Source organism: Penaeus vannamei, chromosome 37, assembly GCF_042767895.1.
Source record: "Penaeus vannamei isolate JL-2024 chromosome 37, ASM4276789v1, whole genome shotgun sequence".
Lineage (NCBI taxonomy): Eukaryota > Metazoa > Arthropoda > Malacostraca > Decapoda > Penaeidae > Penaeus > Penaeus vannamei.
In genome coordinates, this window is record NC_091585.1 from 19,028,360 (window position 1) to 19,045,859 (window position 17,500).

At 35.9% G+C, this 17,500-nt stretch overlaps 2 protein-coding genes across 5 annotated transcripts in view; one reads left to right on the forward strand and one right to left on the reverse strand.

The window, feature by feature from the left end:
- Positions 1-13,366, forward strand: part of NfI (Nuclear factor I) — a gene marked incomplete at its 5' end in the record, with an annotated part of 35,918 nt that extends 22,552 nt beyond the window's left edge. The window contains 3 exon segments of the mRNA XM_070115307.1: positions 645-779; positions 4,165-4,405; positions 5,356-13,366. Of these exon segments, the coding sequence (XP_069971408.1) occupies positions 645-779; positions 4,165-4,405; positions 5,356-5,546 (567 nt within the window).
- Positions 13,367-15,973: 2,607 nt separating this feature from the next.
- Positions 15,974-17,500, reverse strand: part of cher (filamin protein cher) — a 133,794-nt gene continuing 132,267 nt past the window's right edge. For all 4 annotated transcript variants that reach the window (XM_070115310.1, XM_070115311.1, XM_070115308.1 and 1 more), the window contains one exon: positions 15,974-17,500. This exon is cut by the window's right edge and continues 11 nt beyond it. In XM_070115310.1, the coding sequence (XP_069971411.1) occupies positions 17,416-17,500 (85 nt within the window). In that variant the 3' untranslated portion in view covers positions 15,974-17,415.

The following is a 17,500-nucleotide window of genomic DNA, read 5'->3' on the forward strand; positions in this document are numbered from 1 at the left end:
GCCTTTATCATTGGTGGCTGGGTTAATTGTATATATGCTGGATTGTTAATTTTAACTATTCCAGATCATACTTCAAATTCCATATGGGGCAAGAAAAAAAGGAAATTGGATGAACTTGAATATTTGCTAATACATGTTCTATTGTTGTCATAGTAAATCACTAGCAATGCAGAGAGAAAAAATGCAATACATGACCCAGCTACATACATGCTTGTATGTCTGTGATATCCAGACATGACCCGTAAGAGGGATTTTCAGTATGTTAGGAATAACACAAATGTCATTGCCAATAATGAAGATATAATCATTTGCAACCCTTCTGTTCAGTTTCTCAAAAAAATGTTTTGGATCATATATGAACATTCTATTTTTTGGATGGTTTTTTTCGTTTGTTTCAATATCTGCATTGACCTTAGATAGACACTGCAGTGTGCCCTGAGCATGCCCATCCTGGACCGTTCATTTGTTATTGGTTTAATAAAAATCTCTCCAAAGATAGATAAAGAAATCCAGAGCTATATAACATCCCACAAATTCAAAAGGAGAAAAATTGGCCTTTGCCCCTTAAAAGAAATACTTTAGAGTAAAATTCTAAATTGGACTTAACCGTGCACATACAAATAACCAATGGACGGTCCCCATAGATGTTTGTGTGTGACGCTAGCTTTGGAGGTGTGCGTATGTACCGGCAGGATGGTCCTCTGCGCTTAGCCATCACGAGCCGACATGATACCCCCCCCTCCCACACCCCCCACCACCACCACCATCAGCACGGCCAGGTGGGTTCCTCCTCCTCTTGGGGTCGTCTTGGGGTCTAGGGTCGGGCAAGGTGGTGTTGGGTTACTTTATTCTCTTTAAGGTTGTAGCAGCAAAGTGTTATGGGGAAGGGGTAAAGTGCATGCCGCTTGGGTAGGTGGCGGTTGGTTGGTGCACTGCGTTAGTAGTGGCTAGACCTGTGCCTGCTGTCTGATTTCTTTTTGTTTGGCTCTGTCTTTCACACACTTTTACCTCTTGCTCTCTCCCTCTTTCTCTTTCTATTTTTCACACTTTTACCTCTTGCTCTCTCCCTCTTTCTCTTTCTATTTCTCACACTTTTACCTCTCCCGCTCTCTCTTTCTCTCTCTCTCTCTCTCTCTCTCTCTCTCTCTCTCTCTCTCTCTCTCTCTCTCTCTCTCTCTCTCTCTCTCTCTCTCTCTCTCTCTCCCTCTCTCCCTCCTCTCTCTCCTCTCTCTCTCTCTCTCCCTCTCTCCCTCTCTCTCTCTCTCTCTCTCCCTCTCTCTCTCTCTCTCTCTCTCTCTCTCTCTCTCTCTCTCTCTCTCTCTCTCTCTCTCTCTCTCTCTCTCTCTCTCTCTCTCTCTCTCTCTCTCTCTCTCTCTCTCTCTCTCTCTCTCTCTCTCTCTCTCTCTCTCTCTCTCTCTCTCTCTAACTCTCTCTCTCTCTCTCTCTCTCTCTCTCTCTCTCTCTAACTCTCTCTCTCTCTCTCTAACTCTCTCTCTCTCTAACTCTCTCTCTCTCTCTAACTCTCTCTCTCTCTCTCTCTAACTCTCTCTCTCTAACTCTCTCTCTCTCTCTCTCTCTCTCTCTCTCTCTCTCTCTCTCTCTCTCTCTCTCTCTCTCTCTCTCTCTCTCTCTCTCTCTCTCTCTCTCTCTCACCTCACTCACTCATGCACTCACTAACTCTCTCACTAACTCTCTCTCTCTCTCTCTCTCTCTCTCTCTCTCTCTCTCTCTCTCTCTCTCTCTCTCTCTCTCTCTCTCTCTCTCTCTCTCTCTCTCTCTCTCTCTCTCTCTCTCTCTCTCTCTCTCTCTCTCTCTCTCTCTCTCTCTCTCTCTCTCTCTCTCTCTCTCTCTCTCTCTCTCTCTCTCTCTCTCTCTCTCTCTCTCTCTCTCTCTTTCTTTCTTTCTTTCTCTTCTCTCTTTCTCTCTTCTCTCTTCTCTCTCTCTCTCTCTCTCTCTCTCTCTCTCTCTCTCTCTCTCTCTCTCTCTCTCTCTCTCTCTCTCACTCTCTCTCTCTCTCTCACTCTCACTCTCTCTCTCTTTCTCTTTGCCTCTCTCTCTCGCACTCTTTGCCTCTCTCTCTCTCTCTCTCTCTCTCTCTCTCTCTCTCTCTCTCTCTCTCTCTCTCTCTCTCTCTCTATATATATATATATATATATATATATATATATATATATATATATATATATATATATAATTCTTTCTTTCTTTTTCCTCTCTCTCTCTCTTTCTCTTTCTCTTTCTCTTTCTCTTTCTCTTCTCACTCTCACTCTCACTCTCACTCTCACTCTCACTCTCACTCTCACTCTCACTCACTCTCTCTCTCTCTCACTCTCTCTCTCTCTCTCTCTCTCTCTCTCTCTCTCTCTCTCTCTCTCTCTCTCTCTCTCTCTCTCTCTCTCTCTCTCTCTCTCTCTCTCACTCTCTCTCTCTCTCTCTCTCTCACTCTCTCTCTCTCTCTCTCTCTCTCTCTCTCTCTCTCTCTCTCTCTCTCTCTCTCTCTCTCTCTCTCTCTCTCTCTCTCTCTCTCTTTCTCTCGCTCTCTCTCGCTCCTCCCTTTCTCCCTTTCTCCCTTTCTCCCTCCCATCCCTCCATCCCTCCCTTTCTTTCTCCCTCCCTCCCTTTCTCCCTCCTCTCTTCCTCCATCCCTCCTTTTCTCCCTCTCTCCCACCCACCCTTTCTCCCTCCTCCCTCCCTCCCTTTCTCCCTCCCTCCCTCCCTTTCCTCCCTCCCCTCCGTCTCTCCCTCTTTCCCTCTCTCCCTCTCTCCCTCTCTCTCTCTCTCTCTTCCTCCCTCCCTCCCTCCTTCCCTCCTTCCCTCCTTCCCTCCTTCCCTCCTTCCCTCCCTCCCTCCCTCCCTCCTTCCTTCCTTCCTTCCTTCTCTCTCTCTCTCTCTCTTTTTCCTTCTATCCATCCTTTCCTGTTTCTTTCCCTCTTGACTTTGACTTTCCATCCTTTCCCTCTCTTCTCTTTTAAGTCTATTTTACTATTTATTGATATGTTTCTAGTAATCTTTTTTTTCTCACGAGTAGAAAGATCCTATTTTCCTGTAATCAAACAATTGAGAAACCAAGTAGACATTTCAAAGTTAAGGGTAGAACATAGGTAAGGTAAAAAAAAATAAAAATAAAGAAAGAATAGATTAAAAAATTCAAGGTAAGTTCGTAAATTTAGAAGTGAGACATGAACGAGGTGAGAGAGGGAAGAGGAAGAGGGAGGGAAGGGGAGTTTCTGGAGTCATGCATCTTGCATATTGTAATTTTTGATAAGTGTCAAGTTTATCTTACTATTACTGGATTGAGAAGTAAGTGTGTGTGTGTGCGAGTGTGTGTGTGTGCGAGTGTGCGTGTGTGTTTGTGTGTGTGTGTGTGTGTGTGTGTGTTTGTTTTTAAGCTTGGGATATTTACTACTCTGTGTATTCTTGTCTATATGTATGCATGGGTGGGTGTTTTTTTTGTGTGTGTTCGTGTGTATGCTCATATGGACATGCTTATTTGTGTATGTGTGTATGTCTTGATGATATAGTGTTTATCTAATGATAAAACTTGAAAGATGCAGTGCATTTAACTATAGTCATTAATTACCAGTAGGTAATTACTGTTAGTTTTTACCTACAGTATTTTTTCTCATGTAAAAGGCTATGAAGATATTATTTGCTATTTTGTAGATGTTTAAGTTGGCAGTAATAATTTGGATATTTTTAAGGATAGATTGAACCTTTTTTTAGACACTGTTGAGAATATTTTTTAGATATGTATGAGAACATTTTTGGAAATCATAGTAACACATTCTTGGTATCATTTTACATTTGATTTATTATAAATTATTATATTTTAAAGACAAGTTGTATAAAGCAAGAAAAAATTAAGAACTCTTATTCTCAGAATATAACTCAAAGTATTAATAATCTCCTTATCTACTTATGTTAACTAAACCAGTTGTAAATAAATATAATGAGTAATGATGATACTAATGCCAAAGATAATATAATAGTGATATTATTAGTAACAGTGATTATGATATGAAAAAAAGTAATACTGATAATGAAAATAATGGTGATGTTATTGATAATAATTATAATAACAATGATAGTAGTTGTAGCATTACTTATAGCACAACACCCATACCCAATCTCCTTCTCAACCAATGGTCATCTCTTATCCAACAGCTCTTCACGTACTCCAGCATGAGTCCAGTCAGTGCCATGTCGGGTGTCATATCCCCGACCAGCATGAGCCTTTTCACGTCCCCGGGCACCACACCGCGTACGACCCCTCGTTCCACTCCTCCTGTGCCCCGCTGGAACACCCCCTTCATCAACTTGGATGAGAACATGGACTACACTACCATGTCTACGCTGATGCCCACGCTGCCTGCTGATGCCACCTCCGCGCAGCTCATTGAGGATGGTTGGTGGCGGGATTTTTGTTTGGGGGTTGGATTTTCTATTTTCTTTTTAATTCTTTTTTTTTTCTCTCTCTCTTTTGTTTGGATAGATGTTTTTTGTTGCAGTTGAATTTACTGAACATGTTTTGAGTAAAGTATTTACTTTTCTTTTGAGGCTATTTTGGGAGATTTTTCTAGCCTGTTCTTAATATTACTGTATATATATGTATATATATATATATATATATATATATATATATATATATATATATATATATAGATAGATAGATAGATAGATAGATAGATAGATAGATAGATAGATAGATAGATAGATAGATAGATAGATAGATAGATAGATAGATAGATAGATAGATAAATATATATATATATATATATATATATATATATATATATATATATATATATATATATATATATATATATATATATATATATATATATATATATATATATATATATATATATATATATATATATATATATATATATATATAGATAGATAGATATAGATATAGATATAGATATAAATATATATATTTAAATATATATATATAAATATATATATTTAAATATATATATATATATATATATATATATATATATATATATATATATATATATATATATATATATATATATATATATATATATATATTTATAAATATTGTGAATCTGATTCAGATAATTGAAAGGAAAAAATATATGAGTACTCTTTTACAAGGTGCATAAAGAAAATAATCCAGTTTCATGCAATTTGCAAGATAGTATTGTTTTTATCCTTAAACATAAGAATTTAACTTCCATGATGTTATGTTGATTCCTTGACAGTAGGCATGGACTCAAAGAAAGTATTTTTCAGTGTGATTAATCACATATCCAAACTTCCTCATGTCAAGCCATACACTTTTAATAATCCTAATCAAACTTGTTTTACGGATCTCGACATTTTCAGACCGGTACTTCACGACCGTGGTGCACAGCAGTGAGGCCACCGTTGCTGCAGCAGCAGCGGCAGCAGCGGCGGCAGGGCCCCCCCCATCAGGGAGTTCAGGGCCTCCTCCACCTCCTCCTCCTGCCATCGACACAAGCCCAGGGGCACACCCAGGGGCTCCCCACACGCCCACCAAGTCTCAGTCCACATAACCATCCACAACTCGTAGCAGGAAGGATTGAAGGATAGAAGGAGTAAAGGAAGGCGACCATTCGGCCTCAGGAAAAGGATGGGGGTCACTCAAAGAGGCTATTGTGAAACAGTGATAATGCAAATTAGAAGAGAGGAAGAAAGGAAATCAGAAAAAGAGAGAAGAAAATCTTTATCGCCAGGAACGACTTACAGTACTCCTGAATGTCTGTTCTTTGTAGGAAGGACTTTTATTCTATGTAATACATGTGCCAAATATGGGCCAAAATGTTTTTATATATATATATACAAAGAAAGAATGTAGGCCAACATTGAGCAATACCTTTACCTTATCGTGATGCCAAGTTATGTTAAGTAGATATGAATCTGTATCAGGCATAGGCCTCCTCAGCCTAGATCTGTATGGCCAGCTCATGCATGATTTTAGGTTCTTCTGCCAGCCTAGTGTAAGAGGAATGCTGGATGTGGATGCCAGACAAGTATTTACTGAATCACAGTGCCAGCGAACAAACATGCAATAAGTAATGTAAGTGCTTTATAGCTTTCAGCAAAGCAAGTAGAGTTCATGGTTGTGCATTTTCAGTATCAGAGAGGAGTTGTTGTTTTTATTTGTGTTCATATGTAAATGTCCTTGATCAAGTAACAAAGAGGATTTTAGACTGGATGGTGATATTGCGAGATCATTTAAATCCAACCAGGTTCTGATGTGTTCAGTGCGAGTTCATGTGTGGGCGAGGATGCAATGTTGTCCTCACATGCATGCAAGTTGTTCAAAAAGACTCTTAGGAGTGGAGAAGTGATATGTGCTGTCGTCCATGTGTATCTTGGGGTGTGGAGGACTCTTCAGAGTGGAGTTATGTGTCCGATTTGACTCAGGATTGACAGAGGAGAGTATGCTAGTGTAGGATGAGTGTTCAAGCCAGAATTCTTCAACTAGCAACATGTTAGAATTGGCTTAGCAGATAACCTGATGTGTATCTTGTGCCAGCACTGCTTGGCATGAGGTAGACATGAGGTGTCTCCTTTCCTACTGATTGTAGGTGGTTAATTTATCTGGCTTTGTGATATGCATCCACCACAAACCCTCATATTTATCAAGTGTATATTCTTTTCTCTTCTTTGTTCCAAAATTTGTTAAATGATCTCATGGGATGTCGAGGATAAGTCACTGCAGTGCATATGGCATGCAAGTCTTCATGTGCTGGCGGTGGCTTGGAGGTGAAAAAAAAAGATACTTAACAGTATATTGCCAGAGACTGACCATTCAGTATCCTTGACATCTTGCCTTTTAGGTATAGCTCCGTTAGCAGTACTGGACTATAAATGTGCTATTAGGGTTAACAGTTTGATTACTGGTGCCATATATGTATTGGTTAAGTGGGTCAGGAATGCCAAGAGGGGGAAAGATTCACCATCTGTTCGCAGCCAAGAGCACTGGTTCCACATCTTAAGTCATTCTGGCTGTGAGTTAGGGATAGCTCAAATTCATGTGCCAAAACCATTGTCCAAAATGCTAGGGATTTACCACAAATTTTCCAGGAAGAGAGCCAAGTTCCAGCGACGAACATTATCTCACTCATAGTCAAAAAGTATCAAATATGGACTGAAAAGAGTATATGTGTTCATTTGTATGGGTGTGTTTGTATGAGTTAATATTCATGCGTGCTTGTATCTCTATGTCTGCCTACAAATCCATGTGTGCATGCATGTCAGTATATGCATGAATGCTCATGCAGTGTAAGCAGATATGTATGCTGAGAAGGTTGTACATTATGTTAAACAAGAGAACTGTGTTAGCAGAAAAGCAGTGGGTTGATGTACATTATGCAAACACTGGGTGCCGCCACAGTTGTATAGCTCTGCGTGTTCTAGTACTGTGCCTAGAGTGATGCCTGCTAGTATTTAGATGTACGCATGCTGTGATACATCAGGTAATCGTAGAATTGTAGAACCATGACTTCCTGCGCATAGGTAGGCCATTTTTACAAAGCCACAGTTAGTAGATAGTGTCTTTGGCTGTTTCTGATGAGTGCAGCCAGGCTTATTGTATCGTAAATGTCAGGTTCTCGGTGTAAGAGTCCTTTGTGCTTTCCGTAAGTATTCTGAAGGAAGTACAAAAAGACTGTGGCAGCTAGCACTGACATTTGAAGCTAACTTTAAGCCGGCCAAAGTACCTCAAAACTACAGCCTTTGTAGCTCTTTAAGCATAAACAGAGGAGCATCTTGCAAGAGGAGGGTTGCTTTTGTGGCTTTTACAGGAAGAAGAATTTGTCCTAGGTCTCTTTCATTGCAGAAAATTTTATTATCTAAGCACTCTACTATATGTAGTCCAGGATGTGAGCTTTAATTGGAGTATTATTTTTTTTAATTTGTTTTATAAAAGTACAAAGACCATATATTGGTTTTTTAAATGTGTTACTGTAAGATGCCACAAGAGTCATCTCTCACCTGCTGGGCAACCACAGCTAACAAAAGTGTCATACGTTGCGGAACCTTAAGTCGTTCGGATCTCGGATTAAGAAAAAAAAAGAGATATGTCGTCAAATCCTAAACATCCATGGACAAGTCGCAACACTGTTCGATAAAGGTTTGATGTCCAGAAATAAAACCCAAACCTTAAACTTAGACAGTGAAAGTACCTGCAACCTGTACGACGATAAGACCGAGACAGAATATGATCAATTGCCCAGTGTTTCATATATTGCATAACAATGTTGAACATCCTCTTTATAAGGATTTGATTCAGGTTTGGTGGTATGGTGCATTAATATTATAACACCTGCTAGAGTACTTTTGTATACTAATATATTTAGGAGATATGAATTACTGATGTAAGGTTTAACTATTATATCCATCCCATGTTTTAAGACCAACTAACTAATAAGGGATTTGAGAGTAATAGTTGTAACTTGTGTTCACTGTCAGTTGTTTCATGATGCTTTTTTTATTGGGTTCAAATTATTTGTTATTATTTTTATTTGATATCCAATGCTGGACTCAAACACAGATGGATTACTGGCTCTTAGTTTCATAATTCATTCATAATATTGGCCATTCTAGACTGCATATGAATACTATTTTAGTTAAGATTGCTGCATTCAATTTGGATATAGACTAATACATGAATTAATCACATAGATAGTTCATATTAATTTTCCTTGATAAGTAATTTGAGTCCGAAGTCTGCATCCTCTGTGATTTGCACCAGTGTAATTACTTCATTTTTTAAAGCTGTTTCATTATCTCCTAAAGTTAAATGTGAAAAAGATATAAACTTTTTTATTTGTTATTATATTTTTTTCATTGTTTTCTGATCCTTTAAATGATCAGTAAGAACTAGCAAATGTAAAGATAATGCAAGCTAGATATTATACTTATAAGTTATATATTTTATATCTTTCTTTGTTGATACTCTCATTTTTTTATCTCTCTCTTTTTATTCCCCTTTTTCATATATACTTCTTTTGTATAATCCTCAGTATCTCATCTACTCATTTAAAATTAAGATTTTTTTCTTAATGCAATAAATTTTTATAGGTATAACTATACTCTGGTGGTTGTGGTGTCCCTGCCAAAGCTTGACATCATAGTTGATAGTAGTACATAATATTACATTGCAGTAAGTTGTGTTTTACATTATGTAATGCAAGTTACACTCAATATTTCAAAAGTGTACGGAAATGCATCATTCTCCAGTGGTAAGCAGAATATATGCATGCAAATAATGGATGGCAGATGCCCAGCACAAACTCACTTTGCATAAAGTTTATTGTGACGTAATAAATACTCAGTATATAAAGTTTAAATGCATGAGAAGTTCTGAAATTTATATTTATTTGTTGAAAGATGCTCCAAGAATCTCATTCTCCTGTGCAAAAGCAAGGTGACGTTTAGCGGTAATTTTCTATGCAACTAGACAACGAAGCTCTTTAAAAAGATTTGTTTCCCAGTGCCTACTGGCTCTATTTTGATATTTATGGCACAAAAAGAATCATAAGAATTATCTTGGTTGAGTATGGGATGATCCTAAAAATTTTGCTTTGGTGAGAAGAAGAAATAATTTTGCTATAATCCAGATAGAGTGACTGTGCGTTGGCCAATGTATATTATATATATGGCAACAGGTACAAAGGTGTAAATTTATAGCCAAAATATCTACTACTTAGCCATTGAAAGTGATTATTATAATACAAACAACAAACATAGTTGGATAGCAATAACAAGATAGTGATAAAGTGTTCTATTGTTAATGTTGAAGACAATAAGAGGAAATTAGATTGTGTCTCTCGTGGTTTGTTAGGGAGAAAATAGTTATAGGTTACAAACACAGCTCAACAGCACTGTATATATGGCTTCAGAATGGGATGCTATTCGCCTCCTTTGAAAGAAATGTTTTTTATAGTATTTATAGACCCATTTATAATGTAGACATCCAAATGTTTTGCGTACTAATTTTTACCTACTACAGTACGTACCTAGCTATGCAACATAAAGGTTCTAGCTAATGTAGCAAAGCTGATAATAATTTCTTGTTTGGCTCCAGATGGCTGACAGTTTTTTTTTCCCCCTTTTTTTTTTCTTTTTTTTTCTTTTAATAATTTAGTCAGATCACCAAATCATGTGATTTTTCCCAGTCCTAGTCACATGCATACAAGTTGCATGTGAGAAGTGGGTTGTCACAGAATAATTTATGACAATTTTCATATTGATTACTTTAAAATATTTTTATCCTTTATACTTGATGGTTTCTTTCACTGTCAGCCGTTATGAGGTGCTATAAAGGAAGTGATTCAGTATTGCTGCCCGTCCGCCAAATCTGCCACGTGATTGCTTATTTTGAGGTTTCTGAGGGTTGTGGCAGGCCAGTTCACCCCCCCTGCAGGGTGAGGACTGTCTTAATGGCCTGCAGCACAAACACTGAACTGCCCTCGCCACAAGCCAAACCATCAAGCTGAATTTGAATCACGTAGCAAATGTTCGTCTTCCTTGCAATATGAAGGAACCATACGGTTAGCCTGAAGCAACATTTTGTTCTTGTTATCGCTTGTGAACTTCTTCCTGAGTTCGTTGCTGATGGTATGTGGCCATGTTAATGATTGTATATAGAAAGAGTTATGATGTACAGGTTTATTTTCTTTAGTTAAGTCAAGATGTACCATGTATTTACTCTGTTATCCTTGTTTGTGTGGGTTTGTTGTTCCCTCTACTGTTGATTTTTAAGGTAACAATATAGATTAGATTGCCATGGAAGAGATAACAGTGTTGTCCCAGTATATCCAGGAAGTACAGATATTTGTAAAACATTTATTTGTCGTAAACCACATGCAGATAATTGTCATCTGCCACGAACACAGATGTCGTGAGGGAGAGAGTACGGAATGGGACTTCGCTTGACTCCTCACTTGGTTGTCTATGCTACATATGAAGTCTTTGAGTCTTGTTTGTATCCACCATTCATATCTTTTTAAAACTTCTCTTAATTCAAGAGTTTCTCAGTCTTTTGTTGTGTAGGTAACTCATTGCTTAATATTGACAAGTTTGTATTATGACAAACTGCATTATAGTGATAAGTTTACAGTGAAAAGTGAATTGTTAAAGCATTGTTCCTTTTTTTTTTTCTTCCTAATAGAAATAACATGTTGGTTTTAGTTAAGTATTTGCTAAATAAGTATGTTCTGTAAGAGTGAACTATGTTATAAGTAAGTTATGGTGTTAAAAAAATTAAAAGATGAGTTTGTAAAAAAGTGTCCTACATGTGTAATACTTATACCCAATTTGAGTTAGTGGCACACGAACTTGAGACACTCTGCCCTCTACCTTTGCTAAACTCTATGAATACTCACACAACACTATTATTAAGGTCCGAATTCCCCAGAGTGATATCCCATGATGTTATAAGAAAATTCTCTAATTGTTTGTAAATTACCTGCAAATGTCCATTGCGTTGAAAGTGTAAATTTCATATTGTGTAATAGGTGTTAGATGATCAATCCTTGGTTAATTAAGGATGTTTTATGCTCCTCATTGAACTTCAGTTTCTGGGCTTATACATCCAATTTGATAAGTTAATTCATGTCTTCCTGTCTTGATGCCAAATGATGTGTAAAATATGTAAAAGTGCATAATAAATTGTTGGGGAATCAAATAAAGAGGCTTTTTGAGCTTAGATTGGCTTTGATCAGATAGGTGATCAGTGCATTGGCAATAATTGTTATTGGTAAATGTGTTCCAAAGATAGCATGATATTATAGAGAAAATACATTTTATACTGTACTTAAATATGCATGTTAAATGCAAATTAAATCATTTGACAGCTAGGAACTACAGATGACAGCTGTTTTTTATTTCATCTTTATTTCTCACTCTTGTTATTAGATATATTTATATAGCTCTCTTTTCTTTTCATGTATCTAAACATGTCACCAATGATTTTCAAAAATGTATGAATTAAAACATAATAAAGCTGAAAGAAAAATTATTGGGTTATCCATTAAGAATTTTGCTTAGCAAGTCAGAAAATCCATTTTTAAATAAAAAATTAAGGTACATGTATTAAATTTGAAGGAAGGATTTTTTTTCACTCATTATTATAAAGTGCCAAAAGCTACCCATTTTGTTATTTTCATTTCAGGTGGTGATATATGTGTTAGGTGAAAAGTGCATCTCATATATTCATATTGTTCTAAGATCAACCTTATATTAATCATTTAATCTATTATTTATTAGCCATTTCTTACCTCCTCTTTTCTCTATGATAATGTGATATCTGTAATATTTTAGTTGCATGATTCACTGCATCTTGTCTTCTGGTTTTGTCATAGAAAGTGATAGTTGATTGTGTTGACGTGTTAACAGAAGTGTAATCGTAGTTACGTATTTATTTCATGGTTTCTCTTTTTTTTTTCATTTTCACTGAGTACATAGACTTCACTGGCAAAAGAAATATGAAAAAAGGAAAAAAGAAAATACTCAGGTTGGCCATAATATTCTGTGCAAGGAATCATAGCCATCGTCAGCTGCCATTTTTCAGAGAAATATTGTTTAACATGTGAAATTTGTTGTAGAAAGAAATATTTTTTAAAGTCTGTGAGATTTAATTGCCTATTTATTTTAGAATATTGTTGGCTGATTAATAATAAATGATGAATAAAATTAAGACTGGACTTGGACATTTGTTCAGATGTTATGAAATGTCGCTGATCGATGTCATTAGATCTTAGGGGGAAATAATGATATTAACATTGATCCAAATTGTTATTCCACACAAGTTGCAACAGTTTGCCCCACAGCTAGGCAGACTGCTTTATGCCAGCATTTTATGCAATATGTAATAGGAAGTGCCTCAAAACATAGATGTGATTGCAGATTATTCTGAACATTGCAGAACATCCCCATGTATAGATACTCTTAAATGTTTAATGAGATTAATATGTACAGTTGTATAAGAGTATCCACATTTGTCTCGTGTCACTCATGGAGTTTAAAAGTAACATGGTAAAATATTTTTGTGAAATTAAACACAAAGTGTGGAGGAATCAGAGAATTTCTCAGAGTTTGGGTCAGGAGCTTTCTGACCTGACGTGTTGTGTGTCAAGTGCAGGGTAGTCATTGCTGGAGGGCTACTCGCCAGACAAAGGAATAAAAATTGGCCCAAGTGCTACTGCATCTGAGGGGAAGCAATGCTAGCAAGTCAAATATGTGAAATGACATACAGTAATGTAGAGGGTATGATAGGAGAGCCAGATTTGTCCAACCTGGTCTAAAGAAAGCTTTAAAAAGGTAGATTCTGTAAAATGAGTAATGAAATATAGCTAACAAATTATTTGGTGTTTTATTCCCAAGGATATTGCTAAGCAGATGAATTACTTATAAATTGCAAATTGTGGAAAACTAGATTTTGTGGGGATGGGAGAATATGATGCAAGCCATATTACTTGCACAAGATCCTTGAGGACATTGAAAAACTTTTTTTATTTAATTAGAATCTGTTGTAAGCCTGCTTCTAAACAAAATGGTTGATTTCTTGCAAGTTTCATCTTATATAAGATTTTAAGTGTGCATTTTAGCAAACAAAATTATAGTGTCTGTCAACTCTTTTCTGAACCTTTCCATCAAACACCTAGACACTTGAAAATGCACTAAAATAGAGCATACACTACATAAAGTATGATTTTATATTTACTCTCTTGTATCTTTTAAGGGGATTGTCTTGTTTTTTTCTTGATTTTTCTTGCCGATTTTGATGAAACTCACACCCTTTTATTCAGACCCTAGCCTGATCTCTGTGGTCGATTTTTTTTCAAAATTGCTCGAACAGTTTTTGAATTATTGTCAAAAAAACAAAAATTTCCAAAAAAAGACATTGAAAATGCAGCACATGGGTAAAAGGATTTTGTCTTCAAAAACAATAAGACATTCAATTTTACTTGATTTTTTGTTAGAACTATCCTATATCTACAACTTATTCTTTGCAGATTTTTTTATTTTGACTTCATATTTTTTTGGTGAATTTTTGAAGTAGGGGACTTCACGAAAATGAAAAAAATGTAAATTTTCTTGCATTTCTCACTTTCTCAAGAAGCACAGGCAAAAATTTAAAAAATCCACAAAGAACAAGTTGTAGATATTTTATTTTTCTTCTAAATGAGCCATAATATGTTAATTTTGGACATAGCTTGCGCCCGGAATCCTTTGATCCACCCCCTAAGGGTGGAGTTTCGAGATATCAAGATTTTTAGTTATTCTCATCTTTTCATGATTATTTTGGTATTAACAAAACAAGGTATAAGATTAGTCTTCCTACATCATAATCCTCTAACATCTACCTGTTTTCCGAAGTCTTGCGGACATTGCCAGCACATAACAGTTTCTCAAAATCTTACGTATAGTGTAGTAGGGTGGCAGTGTTTTGTGGGGTCTATAGGCCTACATTGACCTTTTTTTTTAATTTCTTGAAAATCCCCCAAAAATCATACAGCCATTCTGATTTTATATCTGAATAGAACAATCTTTCTACTATAATATGCAGAAGCCATTTTTGTTGACCTTATTTTTTGGGGGGTGAATATTTTTTGGAGCCCACTACCACGGCACCCTATAAAGGGATACTAAAAATATGTCACTTTTATAAGACGTACATGAAAATAATGCAAATCCTTATTGCAGTATGTAATAGATTAAAATCGGACTGAAAATGCATGTACTATGCATAAAAATGTGGACCCAAACATCGCGATCTTTTTCCTTTATATTTTTCTTTACATTTTACATATGAAGTATCAATATTGATAGCAATAAAAAAAGTCTTTTCTTACAAACAACTCAAGGAAAGGTGAAACCAGGTGAGGTCACAAGGTCTACTAATTGACTCCTTTGTGGTTAAACACTGACAGATCCATCTATGTGCAGTAACATTAAACAAAACAATATAAAAGTGAACACAACATTTACCTGAGTGTATTTATAATAAAAATAACAGTACCAGTATTAATAGCATTAGTAAGAAAATTGTTTCTTCTGCCAGCTCAAGGAAGGATGAGGTCACAAGATCTATTAATTGACTCCTTTGTGGCAAAGCACTGGCAGAGTCATCTATGTGAAGAGCCAGTTAACATAACACTAAAGTGAATGTAACATTTTCCTGGTGGCATGAGGTTAATTGTTGCCAAGTTGCATAGCATTTCAGTACTAGTATTTCAGAATGAATTAAACTGTTTCTTACTGTAGCCCACATATTTCGGGTCAGCCTTATTAAGTATACACACAGTATTTTTGTACTGTTGGATCTTAATGATGTCTTGACCCTTGTACATTTTTTTTTTAATATTCATACCAAATTGAAGAATGATCTTGTTTTCAGAACCTGGCATCTTGCATACATTGATAAGCCATAAATTGTCATTTTATCAATTATGAAAATGGTCATAAATACCAAAAGATATTGGTACTAGTAGTCTATTATCAGCTATACTGCAATCTTATTTTAATGTTATATTACAGTTCATTTCTAAACTGAAATGATTGAAGAGTGAAATGATATAAAATATTTGAATCTATCTCTTCCATAAAAAAACAGATGTATTGACATTGGCTTTTTATTTTTTTTCATAAATCTACTATTTACTTACTTTTTCTCACAAGAGTTTCAAACAGTTACAATTTACCTATACAGATTTTAAACATTATATGCCATGACATAGCATTCATTATATAATAGCAATGTAAAATAATGACATGAAAAAAAAAAGTCAATTAACAAAATCTGTTTACTAGACACCAGCCATACATTTTCTCACATACAAAATCATCATCATCATTATTCCACAACAAAATCACATCATTTGAACTTAGCATTCTAATGTGGATTAAAGAAGTCAGTACCAACTTTCCTTATGCATACATCAAAAAGGGTGAGAAATAAAACAGACAATTATCCCACTTAAGCCTTTTATTTCCTCTTGTGAAAATATTTATACTCTGGGCCACAATGGCATATTTGAGGGTCTGAGTACCAAGCTTACAAATAAGTGAGTCAACTATTTAGGCTTGAAGAGGAGCTTTAACACAAGTTTCTCTGCAACAATAAAGCCATAGCAATTTACAAATGAATAGAAAGTCAAATTGGCACTTAATCAGCATCTATTTCATCATGAGGTTCTGCAAGGTATTCAAAATCATCGTACACATCACCGAGTAAGATTGGTTTTGAAGAATCCTCACTCTTATAAGATCTGTAGGTTGATCACTGTTAGAATTTGCCCAAAAATAATAATCATAAAAATAAAGAAGAAAAAAACAAAAACAAAGTAACAGTAAGTGAAGAATCACACGTCCAGACTGAAAGATGAAAGATTGCCGAGAACTTCTCAAGCAATTTACGAAGAATCTGATGGCAAAAAAATTGCAACTTTCATTCTTACAACTAAATACAAGCATGGAAACTCAATCTATGAACTTCTGTATACTTTGGGGAAAGAAGAGGGAAATAATATATACTTTTTTTTGCATTTTTTGCTTTATGTATCCTAGCCTTCAGTAGCAGAGCAAATCAAGCACATATTATTTTTTTATAAGTTTTTAAGTACCTATAATAATTTAGAATGTTAGCTAAATAATATTTATTATAATTTCAACAACATAACAGGAACAGTAAACTTTTCTCCAATGGTTAGGCACAACTATTGGTGAGCATTTATAGATATAAGCCAAGCCTTAACATAGAGGGAGCACCGTGTATACTTCGGAAGAAAAAAATTAGAGAAAAAACTATAAAAAGATTCTCTTTCATGGATGATACATATATAAGTAAACATACGCACTGACAGAGAAAGAAAGAAATATTCTTCTCAACAGTTTTGTGTCTGCATATAAAACTGGATGGATTTACCCCACTTTTTTCACAGTGAAATTACACAGCAATTTGTCTGCGATTAGTGTTGGATGGATATGTTCAGCACAAAAGCTACGTCCCTTTCTAACCTAAACCATTTGTGAATTCTAAATGAGCATAAGTTTCCCAGTCCAACATGGTGAATCTATCCTTAGTGTTGAAAGGTACGTTCATGAGGAATTATGAATAAATTAACAAGATAGTCACAAAAAAAAGAGAGAAAAAAAAGAAAAAAAAATGCCATTTAATTACAGCTAACCATTTATAAAATTAATGTCATTCTTAGGAGATATGCTATCAGGAGACGACCAGGAGCCACAAATCCAGGGTGGGTGGGTGTGGGGGGTGGGAACAGAGGGGGAAAGGAGAAAAAGAGGATAACAGAAGGAAAGTAAGAAGCCAAGGAAAAAGAAGAAGGAGAGAAATGAGGTGAGGGGAGGGGGTGGAGAACGAGTGGCCGACGAATCCGACTTGCCCGTGAATTAACACGTGACATGGAAGGGTGACCCTGGAATATGGTCATCACCCCACTTCACTATGAGGATGTAGTCGCCCTTGTCACGGATG